The sequence below is a fragment of the Poromitra crassiceps genome (genome assembly GCF_964638095.1).
Source record: "Poromitra crassiceps genome assembly, chromosome: 9".
Classification (NCBI taxonomy): Eukaryota; Metazoa; Chordata; class Actinopteri; order Beryciformes; family Melamphaidae; genus Poromitra; species Poromitra crassiceps.
This window is the reverse complement of record NC_139630.1, coordinates 33,749,877-33,770,836: the sequence shown is the minus strand read 5'-3', so window position 1 is coordinate 33,770,836 and position 20,960 is coordinate 33,749,877. Positions and strand designations below refer to the sequence as shown.

Genomic DNA, 20,960 nt, shown 5'->3' with positions numbered 1-20,960 from the left:
CCTGGGGGAGCACGGGGAGAACATGCAAACTCCCCACAGGGAGAAAGGCCCTTACGACGAGATAACCCACCTGGGCAGTGGGCACTGAAGATATGGGGGGGAACACAACCACAGCGCCCACAGTGTCCCAGGCGAGAATCGAACTCAGGACCTTCTGACTGTGAGGCGACAGCGCTACCGACTGCGCCACCGTACCCCCTCAGGGTACACATACACATACACCCCTACAGGGTACACATTATAAAACACCAAGGGCTAAAATCTTAAAAGATCAATGGTCACAAAGAAAGCAGCAAGTTCAAGAGAGAATGTGCCTTTTGAACAGATTCCTGTTTTGTTCTGGGGAGTCGGTACAATGCTCGTGCATTTCTACAGCCAATCCTGTGAGATTTATGTGATGCGAATGGTTGTGGCTGTGGTGGAGGTGGTGGTGTGGTGGTGGGGGGGGTACTTCCTCTTTGAGATGACCCTGTCAGGTCTCATTGCAGGCAAAGGGCATCAGAGGCATTTGCTACCCATGAAGGATTCTCACTGAGGGAGTTCATTCCCAACTCAGTAGCCAGAATAATATTTGCATGTTACATTTACTTTCTGCAGACCACAAATACTACAAGAAACATCAACATTTCAACAAGCGCTTTCAACGTTGATTTGAAAACGTCGCTGCGTTTTCAACGTCGACTTGAAAACCTTGCGCAAATACAACAATGGTTAGGCACTTGGATATGGTTTGGGTTCTAACAAAAATGTTAGATTTGACTAAAGGCCCAATTGTATTCCATTTCCATACGGACAAAAATGTGTCCGTTTCAAACGGTGTAATCGTCACTGCCCACATACTTCCATGCGTCTTTCACATTGGTATCATGTTAAGCAATACATCCACCAGTGGGGCAGTAGAGTCAAATGTGTGAGTGTGTGTGTGGTTCTGCTGCGTTTCATGCGTATCCGTAAGCTTTCAGAGGACGGACAGAAATACACATGAAATGAATGCAGAGTACGGACAGAAGAATGCTGGGAATCGGCCTCCGCTCTCCGGTGTCTAAGGCAAATGTTTCACCACCAACGGCCACGACACCCGACTTGCTATTTCAATAGCAGGTTGACGTTATTTACACGAGGTCTAGGCTATGAAGTTACACGTATCGAAATGTTGATTATGCAACATATTTTAGGATTCACAAATGTTGGGATTCAATGCATCATTTGTGGTTTACAGAAACATGACATTTATTATTCTGTGGCTGTCGTTCCACCCAGGAGAGGAGTCAGCGTGGACGCCATAGTGTTTTCCAGTGCGAGCGAGTCCAGCCTCGACTGCTCGTGACGAAAAGCTCCAGGAGCGAGGAGAGCAAGTCCAAGGAGAATGGACTGTTTATACAGATCAAATCACAGCACACACACACACACACACACACGCACACACACACACACACACACACACACACACACACACACACACACACCTACACACACACACACACACACACACACACCACTCGCTGCTGCAGGACCATCCAGAGCGTAATCTAATAAGCGCTGGGTATTTGGTAACACTTTGCTTCAAATGCTATCAAGCCGAGCCTGCGCTCCCGTCTCGAGCGGCAGGGTGGCGAGCAGCACTGCTGCAACGCGAGCATCGAGAGAAATGGCTTTGTGTTGATAAACAGCCTGACTCGGTGTTCCCTCCAGAGCCCTGTCCCCTGCCTCAACCCCCGGCGCCTTCCCCGAAGAGGCCCCGCGCGGGCGCGTTACCTCTGCCTGCCCCCGCCATCCGTCAGGCCAGACCCACACTTTGTTGTCGTAATGGACCAGATGAGCTCAGCCAGGTCTCCCTCTCTCTCTCTCTCTCTCTCTCTCTCCCTCCCTCTCTCTCTCTCTCTCTCCCTCTCCCTCTCTCTCTCTCTCTCTCTCTCTCTCTCCCCCTCTCTCTCTCTCTCCCTCTCTCCCTCTCTCTCCCTCTCTCAGGCATTTGACCTGAGGGGAGGATGGTGGCGAGGGGGTCCAGGCTGGGGTCAAGTGTCTCCGTGGAGTATTTAGAAGAGTGGTGGTGGTAAGAACTTCGCTGATTGTGATTTCGCGTTGAGCACAGGGGCACTTTAATGGATTTCGGAGGCCTGTACAAGAACGCCAACAAGCTGTTGATTGAAAGGAGTGAATATGTTTAGGAAGGCTATTTTGCTATTTTCTTCTGTGATTTAGAAGGTGTTAGAATGCTGCTCTGTAACAGAGATTGGGTGTTCAGTGTTTCAAGTCTAACATTCAAAACAGTTGTCAATTGACTACTCAGCTTGGCCTTTTCCAGTGTGAAGCAATTTGGTTCAGCTGTTTCATGTGGTGAGTAGGGTAGTAGTGTTTACAGAGATTGTCCCGTAACCAAAAGGTCGCAGGTTCCATTCCCACAACAGCCAATGTATGTATGAGTCACGGAGCTTCGACCTGTCAACTCTTTAGTTGCTCCTCAACAAGACGCATTTCAATCAGTAGAGGTTGAACGCTCAAAAGAAAACTTTATTCAGAAGCGAAACTTTGGCTTTGATGGTGAAACTCCTTCATATACAGGAGTAAACTGTGTGTGTTCACACCAAGGTATAATTTCCGCGACATACAAAGACAACGTGCTACGCTATTTCACCCCAGGAGGCGTGAATGACATGACATTTTGTGGCGTGCATGACGCGATAGGGCCGGGTGGGAGAAAAAATCGATTCACCTAAGTATCGCGATTTTTAATGTCACGATTTTTTGAATCGATCTTTTATTCCAGAATCGATAATCGCAAAAAAAAATAAAAAATAAAAAATTGGGTGCCCGCAGTCAGGCCACTCACTGAACAGCAGGCCAGGCGCCGCCTACTGGTTTACTAGTGGTTTTATTACTTTATTAGTTAGTCTGAAGTAATAATTACACTTCAGGGTTAAAGTGGGTGCATCTCATTGTAAAATTGGACTTGGCCCAAATTGGGCTTCAAACGGACAAATTTCACGCGTCGGCCCATATCGGCCTGGCCTGCTTGGTATCTAATGCCCGGCCTGAATTATGATCCCAGTCCGCCCCTGTTTTTAACTATATCGCCCAGCCCTACTCATGATATAATATACAGTCTCTAGTGTATGATTAAACTTTTCCCATGTTCTAATCTAGTGTAAAAAAGCAAACAAACTGAAAAAAGAAAAGAAAAAAAGAAACAAAAATCGCAATAAACCGTAATATCGAATCGCAATAATCGTAGAATCGCAATATATATCGAATCGGCACCCAAGTATCGTGATAGTATCGAATCGGGAGATAAGTGAATCGGCACAGCCCTATGACGCGATATTCCCCTCATCACCCATTCGCTCGAGCGGTCAAACTCAAACGAGTGAGCTTTTCTTTCTTTTTTGCCTTGTTGTGAACGCACAGTAAGGGAAGTCAGTTTAAATTGTAGACGACAAAAAAAAAAACTTTGGCCAAGCAGCCTTTAGTGATGGGTTCATGAAGGGAATTCAAATGGTTTTCAACACTTTCTGAAACCCTGTGAACTGCGAGGGGGAGAACCCCACCTTGAACCCCTTAAAGACACAATTTGTCTTTTCATCATGGTGCCTATACGACACTGCCTAAACAAGCAGCACTTTCTCAGTGCCCGGGCCTCCGAGTGATTTCCCCCACAGCCTGACTGTTTGTGACAGACACGGCCAAACACAACGCCCGCCTAATCAGAGTCGTATGTGCCTTCAACCTCCCACCTTTAATTTCTCATTAATTTATGCTGACATACAATCTGTCATTTGTCAGTGCTTACTCCGGCCAGCGCATTCCACATGTGGGAGTCATTAAGAAACACGTTAGATACCGGTTTCAAACTGATTTGAACTTATGTGAACCCATTAAGCCTTCTCCTAAATGAACCTCAGTGACGTAAACATGTTTGGCTACTGTTGACGTTTGTTTATTTAGAGCACTAGGTATCGATTCCTAGGCTCGCCCGCTGCGCGGCCTCGCCTGTCCTGTAGCTCGCCGAGCTGGCCCTGCAGCTCCAGGCAAATCCAGGCGAGAATATCTGGCATTGTGTTGGATGAACCTAGCTATAGGCAAACCCCTTCGCATCACTTCTTAATGTAACAGCGTTGTGTAGGTGGTACTTGTAGCAACCCATGTTAAGGGCTTGCCCAGGGGTGGGTACGAACCGCCGACCTTCGGCTTGGGAGTCCGACATGTTAACCGCAACGCCAAGAGAGCTAGCTCCCTTGGCAGAGCTGATTAACCTATGCCTTTATACCTGGGGAGTGAGTTTAACCAATCCACTCGCTACCACTCGGGACTCACAAGGAATCCGCGCTGATTCAACTCGGTTACATTAACACACACTGGGTACCTGTACTATCATTTTTCAATGCCACACACTAAGCATGTCACTGTCTCATATTTAATTGATTTTGGTATTTTCTGTTCAGTGACCCAGAATCCAGATGAGAAGTTGGAAGTAGACCATTTCGTCCCATTCTTGACAATGCATCGACATTTCGGTCAATGAGTGGAGTGCTGGAAAGGTCGAACCTGGGGCAGAAGGCAGGAGTAAACGAAGCATTAAGGATAATAAATGAGCTAAGCTGGTGCTCATCAGCGGTGTGTCAGGAGAGAGAGAGACCTACACAGACATCTGAGGCCAAAAAGGTTTCAGAGCAGGAAGGACCAAGGTGGGACCTCTTGGACAAAATCACAAATGAGAATCAGAATCAGAATCAGAAAGACTTTAATGATCCCCGGGGGGAAATTGGGACAAACACAAACAAACATTTGTAAGGCATTTTTGTAGGCTAGGGTTTTCGTAGTCCAACTCCGTGGTTGATTCCAACTCTGCTCCTCCGGAGCTCTTCATGTTGCCGAACCTATGTTAGCCATTAATTTGCCATTTTTGCCCATTTATGACCTAATTAAAAATTCCGGCTCCGTTAGGTCACCCGCAGGTGTGCTCTTTACACTTCCTGAAAGATTCAGCGCGATCGCACATAAAATGGCATAGCTGCGGCCGAACACAATTTCTGCTCACACACACACACTCACTCACACTCACTCACTCACTCACTCTCTCGATCACTCACTCTCTCTCTCACACACACACACACACACACACACACACAGACACGTCGCATTCTTTTTATAGGATGTATTTTTGTGAGGCCGTGTTCCAGACAGGTGCTCAACCTTCTTTGGACCTGCAAAGCACTCTATCAAATCAGTTCCCACCTTTAAACGGTTTGATCTAATCTGAATATCAATAAATTAACAATCTGCCTTCCAGAATACCACTGGGAGTGCTGCTGAGCACCTTTTTTTCCCCACCCAAAACGAAGAGTTTCCTTGAGAGACGTCCGTAAAGGTCATCATCTGATACGGAGTGATGCAATGCAATATCCAGGCTTAACGCCACCGGACATTTCAAGGATGAGCGCTGAGTGAGTGTGTAGACAAACTGACACATCAAACATCACCATCCGCCTCCCGGGAAACGCAGCGCGCGTGCACCGCCCTCCTGGCCACTTCCTCAACTTTGACCCTTGACCCCGTGCATGTATCGCCGCAAATAAGACTGACGAGACGGCCTCTCTGCGCACCTGATTTTCCTTATTCCAACTTTAAACAGCTAGAGCGCACTCGTCCCCGCGAGTAAACAGCCATCCGGGTCGATGAAGGCTCAAAGAGACGACTCTGCGATTCAGAAGGAGAGGAGATACATACGTCAAATTGTGTTTGACAGAGGCGAGCCTGAGGTTCGGTCATGCCACGTCTGGAGGCATTACTCACATTCCCTTCTGCTCGGCATCAAATGCATCCTGAAGTGATCAGAGAGCGCAACGTAACTCGACACTTTCCACTTGAGCATTTAGTGCCATCGGTGTATGAGGGAATTAGTTTTGTCGGACGCGGGGACTTTTAGGGTCAAAATGTAATCTCTGCTACAACCTATATTAATCTGCTGCTGTTGACTTTAGAATCGACTTGTTTTACTGAGAGAGACAGTTAGTGTCATCGCGGGTATACATAGAAAAGTCCCGGGCAGTTTGGATTTGCAACTCTGCAGGCTGCGATGAAGAGAGAAAGAAAGAAAGATTTTCCATTTTCCAAATGTTGTAGAAATAAAGAAAGACATTACTTTTTCAAATGCACAGTGTTTACATGTGTTTTTCCAAACCATTCTCACTCCCAACTTATCATAAACTGACCTTCGGTGAGGAACCTTTGCCGTCACTCCCAGAAGAGAAAGGTAGCCCCTCCTGTCAGAAATCAAACGATGTGGGCAAGGCTAGGGCTAGTCACATGACCGCTAGTCATGTGACCTGGCTTGCCCTGGCTGTGTCGCGGTTTTGAACAGTCTGAGGTTTAGGTCAAAGTCAGGTTGGGAGTGGCAGACCTGTTAGCGTTCCCAACTTGCAACTTTCTCATCACGAGACAGCTGGTTCGAACCCCTACCAAAACCATAACCCCAACCAAGTTGCTTTTGTTGCCTGAACCCAACCAAGTTGTTTTGCTAGCGTAAGCTTAACCGACGAGTTGAGCCGTGGGTCCTGTGAGAAGACACTGGGCCGCTATAGGCGCAAATTAATATCAGGCCGAGTCTTTGGGCACGCCAGTCTGGGGTTCCGCCCAAGCCCGGGGATGTAGCGGTGACTGAGGGGGCAGCACATGGCCCCTCACATTCAATGGGCATGACACCTCTGATAATATCAGTTATTGATATCGGCCAAAATGTTGATATCGGTGCGTCCCTATCCCTTATCTAAAATGTCCTCACTTTATCGGCCCTGAATATTAAACTTTTAAAGCCCCACTGATAGGAAAGAAATAATGATGAATAATGAATAAATTAAGAAAAAGGGAATAAAGAAAGAGAGAGAAAGAAAGAAAGAAGGAACACTGAGTGTGTGTGCCTGTGCACGTGTGTGTGTGTGTGTGTGTGTGTGTGTGTGTGTGTGTGCATGCGTGTGTGTGTGTGGGTGTGTGTGCCTGTGCGTGTGCGTGTGTGTGCGCTTGGTGTGTGTTTTTGTGCACGTGTTTGTGGTGTGTGTGTGTGTGTGTGTGTTCAGGGGGGGTGAGTGCACACACAGCACATATTAGGTAATGAGCCTGAATGAATGCAGTGAGGTCAGCAGTAAGTATGTGGGGCGCTGCTGCACGCGGCCTGACAGGAGGAGACATGATGGAGAAGATGAGCTGGCTGAGAAGGAGTCACACAACACCAGCAGCATCACTGTCTCCATGGAAACGTCACCACACCACCACACCGGATCTGGGCTGGGTATCGTAAAAAAAAATGACGATATTGTAGTGCTACTGATAAGAGAGTACTAACCTCGCGTCACCAGGCTCTCTCTCAAAGGAGAAGTGCCTGGCTGGTTTCCATTACTGGCTTCTTGGTCTTCCTGTTTAAGACCCGCCCCAGATCCGGCGGATGTGTGTTACAGGGTTATCGTTCCCCCATAAAGATGGTTTTAGATGGTGATAGTTCATTTTATTTTTGTGTATTAGCTACAGCTACATAACTTGCATCACATTTTCGGAGCAGAATTGTTTTTGGAGCACAGATAATAAGTTCCCTATATCTGCCGGATCTGCAATGGTCTTTTCTGCTTTTTGAGCGGATGACTAGATGCCAAGCTTCCTGGCCCCAGACTAATCCAGTACTATTTTGATACCTTTTTCTTTTTCTTTTTTACATTTTGGTGGCATCTCGGCATACTGAACGGCCAACTCCATCACACACACTGCACTTGACTTCACCACCACGGGCCAATTACATGCATTCAATCGAAGAAGGCTTGCGGTGATTGGCTGCGAGCCAAACCATGCCAAAAATGCTGGTATAATTAGTTTTAGTAGAGAAGTTATGATATTACTTGCTCCTGGGTTATTTGAGCATACCGATAGCATCCGTACACCTCGTGCATCCTGGTAACACTGGAAAATACACCAGACTGAAACTTTAGGTTATTAGTCTTTATAATGTGTTAATGTTTATGAAGAATCTGATACTGTCCTGAAAAGTGCAATGCAATGTTGTATTTTTATTCTAATATTTTGTCACGAGGTGGCATTAGATCCAATGGACTTTTTGTTATCATTAAACATAAGACATGTCAATAGTGGAAAACAGCAGACTGAGCCTTTAGTTTAACCCTCTCTTCAAGTTAGTTTTTCTTGTCTATTCTATTATCTTTTAGGTAATGTAAAGAGTGCAATAAAAAGGAGGAATACAGTACATGTGTTTATTATAAGACTATGCAGGGTGTGTATTTCGAATTAAATGTAACTTTATTTCAGCATTAGCAATATCAACTATTTCAGTAAAGAAATTGTGATATTCAGGATGGCCCCAATTAAAAATATCAAAGGAGTATTAGTGTTGCTCACTAATTTTATTCTAATTGTATGTTTCTCTCCTGTTATTTAATACCACCACAGATACATGGGGTGCCATGTATTAGTGAGTTTACAATGACCTCACTGGCTTGCTTTATATGGTATCACTATATTCCCATATTTAAGTATGACAGTTTATACTAACTGTATTCTACTTTTTTATTTAAGGTATTTTCTCTCACAACCCATATATCACTAATAAACCTATAATACCAGGGGACTTTTAGTGACCCATGGTACTCAATATTGTACGCTATTTATAACCTTATTGCCATGCTATGGAGTTTAGAACCTTTTCTTACTTGATATTAATTAGCCCTAACCCTAGACCCATTAGTCCTATATTAAAGAATATTGTATATCCAGACCTTTGTGTGTCTGTGCAGTAACATCACAATATGGTATCACATAATATCCACAGTCTTTTCGTGTGTCTGAGTGGTTCTATTGAATTTGCCTCCACCCCACGCACCCCCCATATCACTATAGCCTATACATGTCTCCAGTATGTCTCTGAAGTTATATAAGCAAATCTATCTAACCAAAGTTTTGCTGTGAAACTTCTACATTTTATTTTGTTCGGATTTCGGAAGGGGAAATAGATTTATATACTCTGAAAGTATAAGAGTTGTGGAGCATGCTGCATTGCTGCCGCTTTCTGCAGCTGCTTTGACCCATATTTCATAGGCGCGTTTCCGGCAGCCTTCAAAACGCATTTATCTTCTACAGTCGGGAAGGATGAATGCATTATAATAGCAACGCATAGCACGAGGGTGCACGGCGAGAGCCTATATTAAGGTCATTTTAACAATATTTTTGTCTTTATTTTGTGTGTTTTTACTTTGATTTTGTCTATGCAAGTTTGTAATTTTAGCTATAGAAGCTATTTTCAAAATAAATGTGCGTTTTCGTTTGAACTGAACGGATGTAATTGCAACTGCATTACAGTGTATATTTTATCCCCTTAAAATTGGATACAAGTATAGGCGAAATCATATAAAAGACACTGGACACTATTGTTTTCACAATCTAATTACAGAGGTTAATTGGAGCATCATTTGAAACAGAAAGCCTTGTCCTATACAATTAAGCATACAATTAAGCCCCATCCAGGCTATCTGCCCACCCATCACGGCCCTCCAGCTATTAGTCTAATTCAGGCAATGGAATTATTTGTTTTGCTCGAAGGGACAATTAAATTTCTAAGGTGAATATTGCTGCAAAATGAAAATAGGCCTATTTGTTTCAGGATAATGTGACAGTCAGCACCTGCCGGCCAAGGATGCTTTTCTCAGTTGTCATGCTCTATAGTCACGTTTCAACTGAGCGACCCTTATGGACATACAATAATAATAATAATAATAATAATAATAATAATAATAATAATAATAATAATAATAATATCGCGATCATAATATTCCTAATCATAATAATCACAAATCATATATCTGGAATATATTATTTAGAAATGTGTTAGGAAATATATAAATATATATATATATAATATTTGTTTTCACCTATTGAACTCGTGATAATTCCCCTTGTTGTTGCCCATTAAACTGGTCATTTATCAATAATCATAACTGCACATTTAGACCTCCTGTTCCCGGGGCAGGTCTCCTCTCCAGCGCTGTTTTCCTCGTCAATACAAAACGCGGAGGATCGTTAGAGGGCTGACAGTGATAAATGAGCCTCTGTAGCTACACTATTTGTGTTATTTATTTATTTATTTATTTGTTTATTTGCTTTCTTTTTTCTCTCTCCTTGCAGGAACGATGCAAATGCAGATAAGCAGCCAGGCGAAGAAACGGTTTGAAATCGAAAGTTAGAAAAGAGAGAAGAGGGGGGAAAGGGGGGAATCAAGCATTTTAATTGAAAACGAACGAATTTATTATTAAATTGTAGGAAACCACGTGACTCCACTCCCTTCTCCAATCTCTCTCTCTCTCCATCACACACACACGCACACACACACATGCGCGCACGCACGCACGCACGCGCACACACACACACACACACACACACACACACACACACACACACACACACACCATCACAACAACAGCATACTGAAGCCCTGCAACAACATTTAGTTAAGAAACGACTGCAGCCTCCGTTCACTCTTATTTTCTTGAATTTTCTAGTAGGCCATCCATCATTCCTGTCACCATCAATCGAATAAACCGAGACAACTGCAATCCCATCCCATATCGACCAAACCTGGCTATACGTGACCTGCTGTACTAACTAATGTTTTTGCTTAAACATTTCTCTCCAACGCCTACACACTGACCTTTTCCCCCTTTTTAAATGTGCCTGCAGCAAGAACGAGAAGAAACAAGATTAACCACCACAAATCTGTCTCAACAAACACTCTCTGCGGGCAGCATCCTTATATTTTCCCCCCAATTAAGTCTTTATTTTGGTTTTAGTGCAGAAATTCTTTCCCATCTTTTGGTGCTATAAAACTATTTGAAACATTGTCCAGAAAAAAGAGAGAGAAATAAAGAAGACATCAATCGTTCCCTTCCCTCCCTGCAAGTCTTTTCACTCATATTTATCAAGGTTGATTAAAGTAGAGAAAAGGGAGGAAAAAAGAGCTGCAACATTGTGAATCATCAGAAGTTTTATATATATATAGTTATATATATATATATATATATATATATATATATATATATATATACATGTATATATATATATATGTATATATATATATATATATATGTGTGTGTGTGTGTGTGTGTGTGTGTGTGTGTGTGTGTGTGTGTGTGTGTGTGTGTGTGTGTGTGTGTGTGTGTACATGTGTATATACAACTTCTGACGTATATATATATATATACATATACATGTGTGTGTGTGTGTGTGTGTGTGTGTGTGTGTGTGTGTGTGTGTGTGTGTGTGCATGTATGTGTATATATATATAGATTATTTCAGACAAATTTTAAGAAAATAGAATAGGCTACAAAAAATTCTGTCTTGGAATATTTTCTAGTTTCTTTAGTCTTGACAGTAAACTGATTATCTTTGGGTTGTGGACTGTTGGTCAGGACAAAAGAAGACATTTGAGGATGCTATCTTGGGCTTTGGGGAAAAAGTGATTGACATTTTTCACCATTTTGTGATATTTTATAGACCAAACGACTAATCGATTAGTTGAGAAAATAATCGACATATTAATCGATAATGAAAATAATAGTTGCAGCCCTAGAAAAAAAACAAGTTGATGCAGTGCATGGAGAACAGAAACAAACTGGCAACATTCAGGGTATTAAAAAAAGAAGTCTTGGTTTTCGTCTGGATTTTTTTTTTTTTTTTTTTGAGCTGATGTCCTCGGGTAAAACCTCACTCTAAAATCTAGTGATCACAAGCGCAAACATGGACAGAACAGCCAAATAAAGAGCACAAATCTATACACCACAACAATTAAAACTCACAATGAGTCCTCATATTTTTTTAAGCTATTCCACAGTGTTTGTTTTTAATATAAAGGAGTGTTTGTGTCTCTGTGTGTGCACACACGCGTCTGTTTTGCTGAAATTGTTCCAATGTAGGGACAGTGTTTTGGGAGGAGGGAGGGTGGAAAAGTTGGGCAAAGCTTTTTCTCAAAAAAAAAAAAAAATAGGGAAAAAAAGGAAAAAATCGTGTCCCCGTGGTCCGCCATTGTAGAAAAATAAATAAATAATTTAAAATGAAAAGTAAGATGTGTCAAACTGCAGTTTTGAGATCCGTCGGCTTCCGTTGTTTGTGTGGAAGTCCTTGGTCTTTGTCCGTGCACGTTGGCAGCAATAAGCTCTTCACTCACACCCTAGTCTCTCTGTCAGACAAGGGTAGGTTAAAGTTAAGGTCAAAGTGGGCGGAGTCTGTGCAGAAGTGGGCGTTCCCATGGTGATCCTCATATGCACGCGCCGGCTGGGCAGGTGAGGTGGGCGTGGTTGGGTGGGTACAGGTGTGACATGGCTGCAGCAGCTAGCTCTCTTATTGGACTCGCCAGCCATGATGGAAATTTCCCTGAGCCAACCATGGAGGCCTGGAAGACAGAGGGGCAGATGGTTAGGAGAGACCAGGGGTGTGTTCAATTTGAAAACGGTGTGCACCGTTTTGTTATGGTTTCCGGGTTGAACAGTATGTTTCCTTGAAACGGTGTGCAACGGGCTTTTGGTGGATGTGTCAGAGGTGTTACCCAATCAGCAGCGAGCGACGAGCGACAGATTGGACAAAGTGCCTTTGAGCAAAACATTGACTCCCTTCTATGTACGTACATATATGTATGTATGTAGCCTATGTATGTATGTATGTACCGTATGTATAGTATGTATATATTTTAATTCCAAAATGAGATATTGCATCTTATTGCACAATTGTTTATCTAAAACATCTTTGACTGACGATGGCCCAGACATCCCATCATGGGACCCATTATTTCATTTTGGAATGAAAAATCTTCAAATGTACTTTCTCACACAAATATCCAGTATTGGTATATAACGTGGGGATACCCAGGACCACAGATACAGATGGATTAGATATATCCAAATAAACATGTAAATATGTTTAATAATATACAAACACATTCTTAGTACAACGGAGATGCCTTGACACAGAGATGGGTCAGGCATGTATACACATTGTTTTATTACTATTTGAGTATACAAATATAATGTGGAGACTCAAAACCAGAGACAAAGACACAGACATGCAAATAAAGATTCAAAACAAAATGGCCATCATCTCTTGTAAAATGATCGACAGCACGGGGTTGAACACAAATCTGGAACAGCAGCTAACTTAGAATCCTTTGCTGACAATAACACTCATAGATCGGGATGTTCATAAGGCTATTGATACTGCATGATAAACTCCATGTTAAAGTGTTTATATTTTTCACCAAATGATATATATATATAGCATTCCTCCAATATGGCCTCTTACACAAAATGTGTTAAAACGTCTAAGGGCAGCGTGGCGATAAAGCATACGCTCGCGCCATATGCACATGTAACAGCGCAGATGAAAATAAAATAGTGCCGATTCAGTCATGTATTCCATAATGGCTAAATGTTATGGCTGTGGCTTTATCGTGCATGGAAAACCCTCACATTACTCCAAACAGCCCCTCCTGCAGGCCCGGGGTAGATTTACTGCCACAGTCAGCAGACGCTCTCGCCACAGATCAAATTAGGGGAGGCAAAAACACACGCGGCTCTATTGAGCTATTACTGTAACTAGTCAATGATCATTGAATGAGAAATAATTAGATTAAATAGCCTCCAAAAATATATAGCCAGCATTTATTCAGGTTGAGAGCGTGATGTCTCTATACGCGGATGTCTCACTCTCTTTTTCCTTTTCTCCCCCCACCCCAGATGAAGCATCACTGTCTGCTCCCTGAACTTCATTAGCAAAACCGGGGGAATTATCAGACGTGAGAGAGGGGGGCTGTGTTGGCGAAATTGGCCCCGGTGAAAAAGTGAGGCAAATGCAGGCTCCTATTTACATATAAAGAGCTCTATTAATCAAGGTAAGTGTCATTACGGCGTGGCTCATTGAGCAGTGGAGAGTGGGTGTTAAATAAAATTCTCTGTGCTCCGCTGCCTCCGGCAGGCCATACGTCTTGATTTGTGAACTGTCAGCAGTGGCGGGGAGCTGATAGGGGCTGGAGGAGGGAGAGGGAGGGAGTAGGGGGGGAGTATTACCCCCCGATTCTTAATCAGATTGGGCCGCGCAGAAGAAGGAGAGAAAAATGGAGGAGAAGAGGGAGATGGAGTGATGGAGAGGGATAGAAGAACTGGTAGCAGGAGAAGTGTGGAGAGAGAAGTACACAGAGAGAGAGAGAGAGAGAGAGTTGGGGAGAGAGACAGAGAGATGGAGTGGAGTAGAGGATCTGGTGAGCGAGAGAAAGCGAGCGAGATACAGAGATACATGTGTGATAGAGTGGGAGAGGGGAATTGGTGAGGAAGGGAAAAGAAAAGAGTGAAATGAAAAGTGATTGGACGAGAGAGAGAGAGAGAGAGAGAGAGAGAGAGAGAGAGAGAGAGAGAGAGAGAGAGAGAGATGGAGAGGACAGGGGGAGGTTCTTCATGACAAATGTAGAGGGACAGACACTTACTTCGCCCTGTTCTGCAGGCTTGCCTCACTGGAGTGGATTTACATGTAGTGCCACTGGCCGTCCATGCCCATGTTCATACCCATGCCACCCATCGGTCCTGCAGCAGAGAGGAGAAATGGTTCAATCATCAGCCAGGCAGTATACCTACAACATGCCATATACTGTACATACTGTATAACATGGCAATGTTGCCTACCATATGACACACTGCATGAAACATGACACACTACAGATAACATGGCACACAGACGATGGAATGCTTCCTAGAACTTGGTATAGGCCTACTACTACACCAGGGCACTCCACCTACAACATGTCAACCTTCACTTATCAAGTTCAGTCTGGCAAAGTACTATGATTTTAGTTATACATATATATGTATTGGAGGCATGAGCCGCTTTGGTGGCAGAAATCATCTGATTGGTTGAGTTTAAATAGTTTTCAGAATGCCGGTGAGATAGAATGGATCGGCCAGAGGAGGTTGGGTTTAGGCATGAGAAGGAGTCACGATTGGTTAAGGTTAGAGTAAAATGTCAGGCCAAGCCAATCAGAGGCAGAGACGCCCCTACGGCCGATCTAATCTCGAACGTAAACCTGAATGGGAAAGAAGTAACCTCAGAATTCGACTACTCATTCGTTTCAATCAATCATAGTCTCACACAAGGACCCTGTCTCGGCCTATTTTCCATTGAAAATGGCCGTTGTTCTTCCACTTGCCAGCAGGGAAACTGCGCCATCTCTGCTGTGGCTATATAAGTGGAAACCCGTAATTACACATCGGGAAAAGACAAAAAAAAAAACTGCTCGAAATTTGAAACTACGCAATATTTAAGAACACGAATAGCCCGGTTGAGCAGGCAACAACCTTGTGTTTAAGGCAAGTACTGTTTTATTGTGACTGATACATGTATGGAAAAAGTAGGGCCTTTGTGAATGGAGCCCTCAGTGAAAATAAAATCCTTCTGTGAGACTATGATTAAGTGAAACAAATGAGTAGTCAAATGCTGAGACTAGTCAAAGAAGTAACTCTGGCCAAAATAAAAATAACAATATAGATGGCAACAATGACTTTTTTCATTCATTCATGACCATGCCATTCATGATGTTGGAAGGTTAGCAGCCAGATTCCCTAGATAGCGCTAGGCTAGTATGGCTAGTTTGAACTTGGACAGTCAGCTAGGCTAACTAGCTAGTAACTTAGTATGGCTAGATTGGATGTTTCTGTAAGAGCACTTGGCTTCCTCCTCGCCAACCATTGCTTTTCTCACAGTGCTTCAGTTTAATATAATTTAGCCAGAAACCTGTGCTTCTTTGGCTCCGCCCACTGAGGTTTAACTCAACCAATAAGCTTACACCCCCCCCACCCCCCCCCCCCCCCCCCCCCCCCGAGACAACTGAATCTCCAATCAGGTGAATGCTAGACTCTGTGCCTGCTTTATGCTCCAGCAACTATTTTTAAGATTTCTTCCAATAAAGGTGCTCACTGTTGCCATGGCAATTAAATCTTTTTTTATGTATAGAACAGTGTATGCCTAAAATAGTGCTTTGGCTTTCTTTTCTTTGACACAAATGGAATATGAACTCAGCCCAAAGCGGGCAGGAAATGACATCATGGCTCATTTGATAAAGGAAGGGAGACTGCTCACCGCCAGGTCGGAGACCCATGTGCTGTTGCCCATCAAGGACGAAGCTTGCCATTGGCTGGCCATCTGGACTGTAAGCTGAACCCTGACTCACTGGAGGAAGAGAGGGGGGAAATATCATAGTGACTAACTCATAGACATACAATGGCAAATTACTCCAGTTAAAAGCAATATGACCATAGGCTTATTGCACCTTCTTTTGTGCAATCCAGGTTTCAAATGCAACTTTTCTGGCACCTTTGATGCTCAATCTGTCTCAATTTCCACAACTGTCAGGTGAAATCAATAAGGGATCATAGCTTTACCTTGGATTCACCTGCTTAGTTTATTGCAGCCCAGTCGGCAAAATAAAATGTGGCATTGTACGTATGGCATCCAAAGAAATGTACGATACAAATATTTCTGAACCAAAATATGTTGCATATCACGTTTCATATCACATTACATTACATTACATGAATTAATTAATATGAATGTTATACACCTCATAGAGTTTAATGACGTATATATTGTTAATATTAACGTTAATGACTGTCTCAAGTTGAAGTACGACACAGGCGCCTCTAGGCAGGGCCGTAGCTAGCTATGAGGACGGGGAGGTCCGGACCTCCCCTAATATTTCAGCCTGCCAAAAAAAAAAAAAAAAAAAAAAAATTTTTTTTTTTTTTTTTTTTTTGCAGGCCAGGCCAGGCCACTCACTGAACAGCAGGCCAGGCGCCGCCTACTGGTTTACTAGTGGTTTTATTACTTTATTCAGGTTTAAAGTGGGTGCATCTCATTGTAAAATTGGACTTGGCCCAAATTGGGCTTCAAACGGCCCAAATCAGGCTTCAAACGGCCCAAATCTGGCATTAAACGACCCAAATAGGGCTTCAAACGGCTCAAATCTGGCTTCAAACGGCCCAAATTGGGCTTCAAACGGCCCAAATTGAGCTTCAAACGCCCCAAATTTTTTCACGCGCGTCGGCCCGTATCGGCCTGGCCTGCTTGCTATCTAATGCCCGGCCTGAATTATGATCCCAGTCCGCCCCTGGTGGTGAGTGATGACTGTCTGTCTGCCTGGCGAGATAATTGAAGGTGAGCGAGCTGCGAGACAGTGAGCCAGTGAACGACAGACAGTGAGTGACACTGACAGATTTTTTAGCAACAACCAAGAAAGTAAGTGTTTAGTCTGTCTCTTAAGTAATGTTACCTGTGTGACACGTTGGGATGCTACTGGCTAATCATGCATGATGCCAATTGCCAAGCTCCCGAAGTCAGGTATGCAGGTGGCTATATGCATGGTTTCAGTTTCATGACCCAATAAGTAACAAAAAGAGGTGGTGTAAAGGTAAAAACAACATAATATATTTTATTTTATTTTTCAATCGTTCCTATCAGGAATAAATAAATGTCCCTCTGTATGTTTTTTTTATTATCGATGATGACTTTGTGTGTTGTGTACGGCTTGGGTTGTGTACCTGTGTTTGTAGGTGTCATTTTGATATGAATTTGGCTAAAACAGTTTGTGTTTGTTAGTTACAATTATGTTGACAGGAGAGCTGAGCAGGTGGTGACATGAAAGAGAATATACTGAATAATGACATCACAACAGTATAATCCTAATGTTGATTTAAAATGATATATTACTCTAAATATGGCTTAAAAAGGAAAAAAAAAAAAAAAAAAAAAATTTCGGCGGCGCCCGTTAGGGCGCCGCCGAATCCGCCTCCCCTTGCTGGACCTCCCCTATTTCGGAACCCTGGCTACGGCCCTGCCTCTAGGGAGTAGGCGTGGGATTGGCTGTAGCGTTCCTGCCTTACAAGCGAGAGAGTGCGCCAGCTCGATTCCCGATCGAGGCACGTCGTGGTTCTACTTTCTGTTTTAGCTCCAAACCAAACCAGAACCCTAACCTTAAACAATTTGCTAATACCTAAACCTAACCAACGTTGTTTTTTGCCTTCAACGTTGGAAAGGCAGCAAGGTTTTCTAATTAACCAGCATTTTGTTTCACTTTCACTTCGAGAATGTAGATGTAAAATGGCACATTTTAGAGACATATTTTGCCGACATTCTGTTTCAAATTTATGTTGATATTGTACATTTCCGTGGATTCCACAAACGTGCAATGACTACATTTTATTCTGGTGATTTGTGGGTTGTTTATTGCACAGAAGGACAAAGCGTGCCTGGTGTTTTAACACTGTATAACAAATGCACAGAAAAATGAACCGGAGTTTTACCTGCTCTGTTAGACTGGTCAATCATGGGCTGTACTATTCTCCTCCTCGCATTGATAAACCTGGGAAACAAGAACAAAATGACGTGACTTTTTATGATAAACGGATGGAAACCTATGCATAATAAGTCAATAAAGCTGTCAAGAGATAACGTATGGAAGATATTAAATTCTTAAAAATATTAAGAGCCCCCTTTTGACCTTTGAACCCCTTGGTCTGCCATGCGCCTCCCTATTCCTCAATGGTCTACGGGTCATTATGACAAATAGAGTCCTCCATTCGTCAGTCAAAATGTCCGTCATTTTACAAAAAGACCAAAATGTCAATTTAATTTGTCGGCGTTTGAAGAATTGCACTCACTCTGCGCGTCTCCAGGGATTTGGCTAATAATCCAGTTTATTCCTATTGACATAATCTGGGGTATTAGTGGAAAGTCGCATAGCTTTAAAAAAAAATCTATTGATTTGAGCTTAGCCTTCTAGCCTCAGGGCGCGATAAGGCTAACTGCTTTGCCAATTTTTTTTACCATTGATACATCCACCAAACAGACAGTAAGGTGCATTGGCCTGCTTTGATAACTGTATTGGCTAGATTCATGACTAAAACGGTCTTGTTAACACTCTGGATCAGAGGTGGACTGTGTCATTACACCTGTTGGAAACCTGACACACTTCAAAGCAAAACCCTTTGGTGGATTTTGGAGGAGAATTAATGTCATCTCAATGAATCCAAGCGTGACCCTGCAGCGTAAGACGCATGTAAAACCATGCGTCAGATGACACACGCAGGACTCCTCCCAGCAGTATCTTCTCCCTGGTTTCTCTGATCATTTGATGGAACCCAGCATCCCCAGATCCACTTCACTATCTCAAGCTAAGCTGTCTACAAAGAGCGCCGGGTGCCCAGCCTAAACATGTTTTAATCCATCATGTCATACATGTCAGATGAGGCTGTCTGCATGGAGGAGGAGGGAGGAGGAGGGAGGAGGGAGGAGGGAGGAGGGGAGGAGGGTGAGAGGAGGAGAGAGGGGGGGAGAACTCCTCTCTTAATGTTCGGGAGTGTCCCAGACAGAGAAGATGGATGGTGTGTGTATAACAGATTCCTCCCAGACTGCAGAGCTCAGCTCATGATGCACCCGGCTCTCCGCTAACCTGTCTGAAGATAGGAGGAGGTGCTCTACGGTCCAGTCAGATTTATTTATGAAATGCATGACGCAAAACGGAGAACAAATGCAAGCCCCGGTTTTTAGCAAGTTTCTTCTCTGACCCCTCCCCCCTCCCCACCCCCCGTTTTCTACCCAATTGTACTTGGCCAATTCGGTTGTTGCTCAACCCCCTCTGCCGATCTGCGGAGAGGTGTAGGCTAGCTAACACATGCTTCCTCCGATACGTGTACAGCCGCTTCTTTTCACCTGACAGTGAGGAGTTTCACGGGCAGGACGTAGCGCGTGGGGAGGATCACGCTCTACCGCCCAGTTCCCCTCACCCACAAACAGGTGCCCCCCGGGCCAACCAGAGGAGGCGCTAGTGCATTGACCGATACACATAGCCCTAATGCGGCTTCCCACCCGCAGACACGGCCAATTGTGGCTGTATGTGGATGTGTGGATGCCCGACCAAGCCGGAGTAACACAGGAGCTTGAACCTGCGACCCTCGTGTTGGTAGGCAGGGAATCTACCGCTGGCTGCACTACCCGTATGCCCAAATGCAACCCAAATTGTGCGTGTGTGCGCGTGCGTGTGTGCATGTGTGTGTGTGTGTGTGTGCGTGTATGTGTGTGTCTGTGTGTGTGTGTGTGTGTGTGTGCGTGTCTGTGTGTGTCTGTCTGTGTGTGTGTGTGTGTGTGTGTGCGCGTGTGTCTGTGTGTGTCTGTGTGTGTATGTATGTGTGTGTCTGTGTGTGTGCGTGCATGTGTGTGTGTGTGTGCAGGGGCGTCATGCAAGCCAACAATCTGAGGGGGCGAACTCTGGCAAAAAATTTGGGGGGTTGGAAGCCAGATTTAGAGGAATATCTCATTTTAAATTAACAGACTGAGCAGGTGTAACCATAAGGCTATTTTCCAAACTGCTCAGCCTCCTGGAAAGATCCATAATCACCAGACTAAGTACATTGCCACTGCCCAGGCTCAATGGACTTGACAAAAAAGGGAGACCACATGTTTCAAAGCAATGTAACACAATGTTTATTTTGGCTGGTATTGCCTTTTCAGAAGGTAGAAATCTTTCCTCTAGAGAAGGGGTTCCCAACCTTTTTTGTGCCAAGGACTGGTAGATAGAAAAAGTCGCAGACCGGTTGTCAATTCTAATGGTTTTAGTTATATATATTTACTCACCAGGTGGCGACAAAGGGTAAATAACAGCCTTTTGTGTTGTACTGTATGTAGCCTATACAGTATTTATGTTTTTGTTTTAACTACAAACATACATAAATTTAAACTTGAAACTATGTTTCAACTACCATACACAGCCTATAATATTATAGCCTATGTTTATTAAAAAAAAAAAAAAAAAAATTTTTTTTTTTTTTTTTTTTTTTTACCTCTCAAAAATCAATCTGAGGGGGCAATTGCCCCCTCAGTTACAATGG

The 20,960-nt window shown here is 43.6% G+C and overlaps 1 protein-coding gene across 1 annotated transcript in view; it reads right to left on the bottom strand.

Moving 5' to 3' along the window:
* Window positions 1–14,550: 14,550 nt before the first annotated feature.
* Window positions 14,551–20,960, bottom strand: part of meis2b (Meis homeobox 2b) — a gene marked incomplete at both ends in the record, with an annotated part of 30,999 nt that continues 24,589 nt past the window's right edge. The window contains 3 exons of the mRNA XM_083643659.1: window positions 14,551–14,609; window positions 16,159–16,248; window positions 18,378–18,436. Of these exons, the coding sequence (XP_083499785.1) occupies window positions 14,551–14,609; window positions 16,159–16,248; window positions 18,378–18,436 (208 nt within the window). The remainder of the gene's footprint in view (window positions 14,610–16,158; window positions 16,249–18,377; window positions 18,437–20,960) is intronic.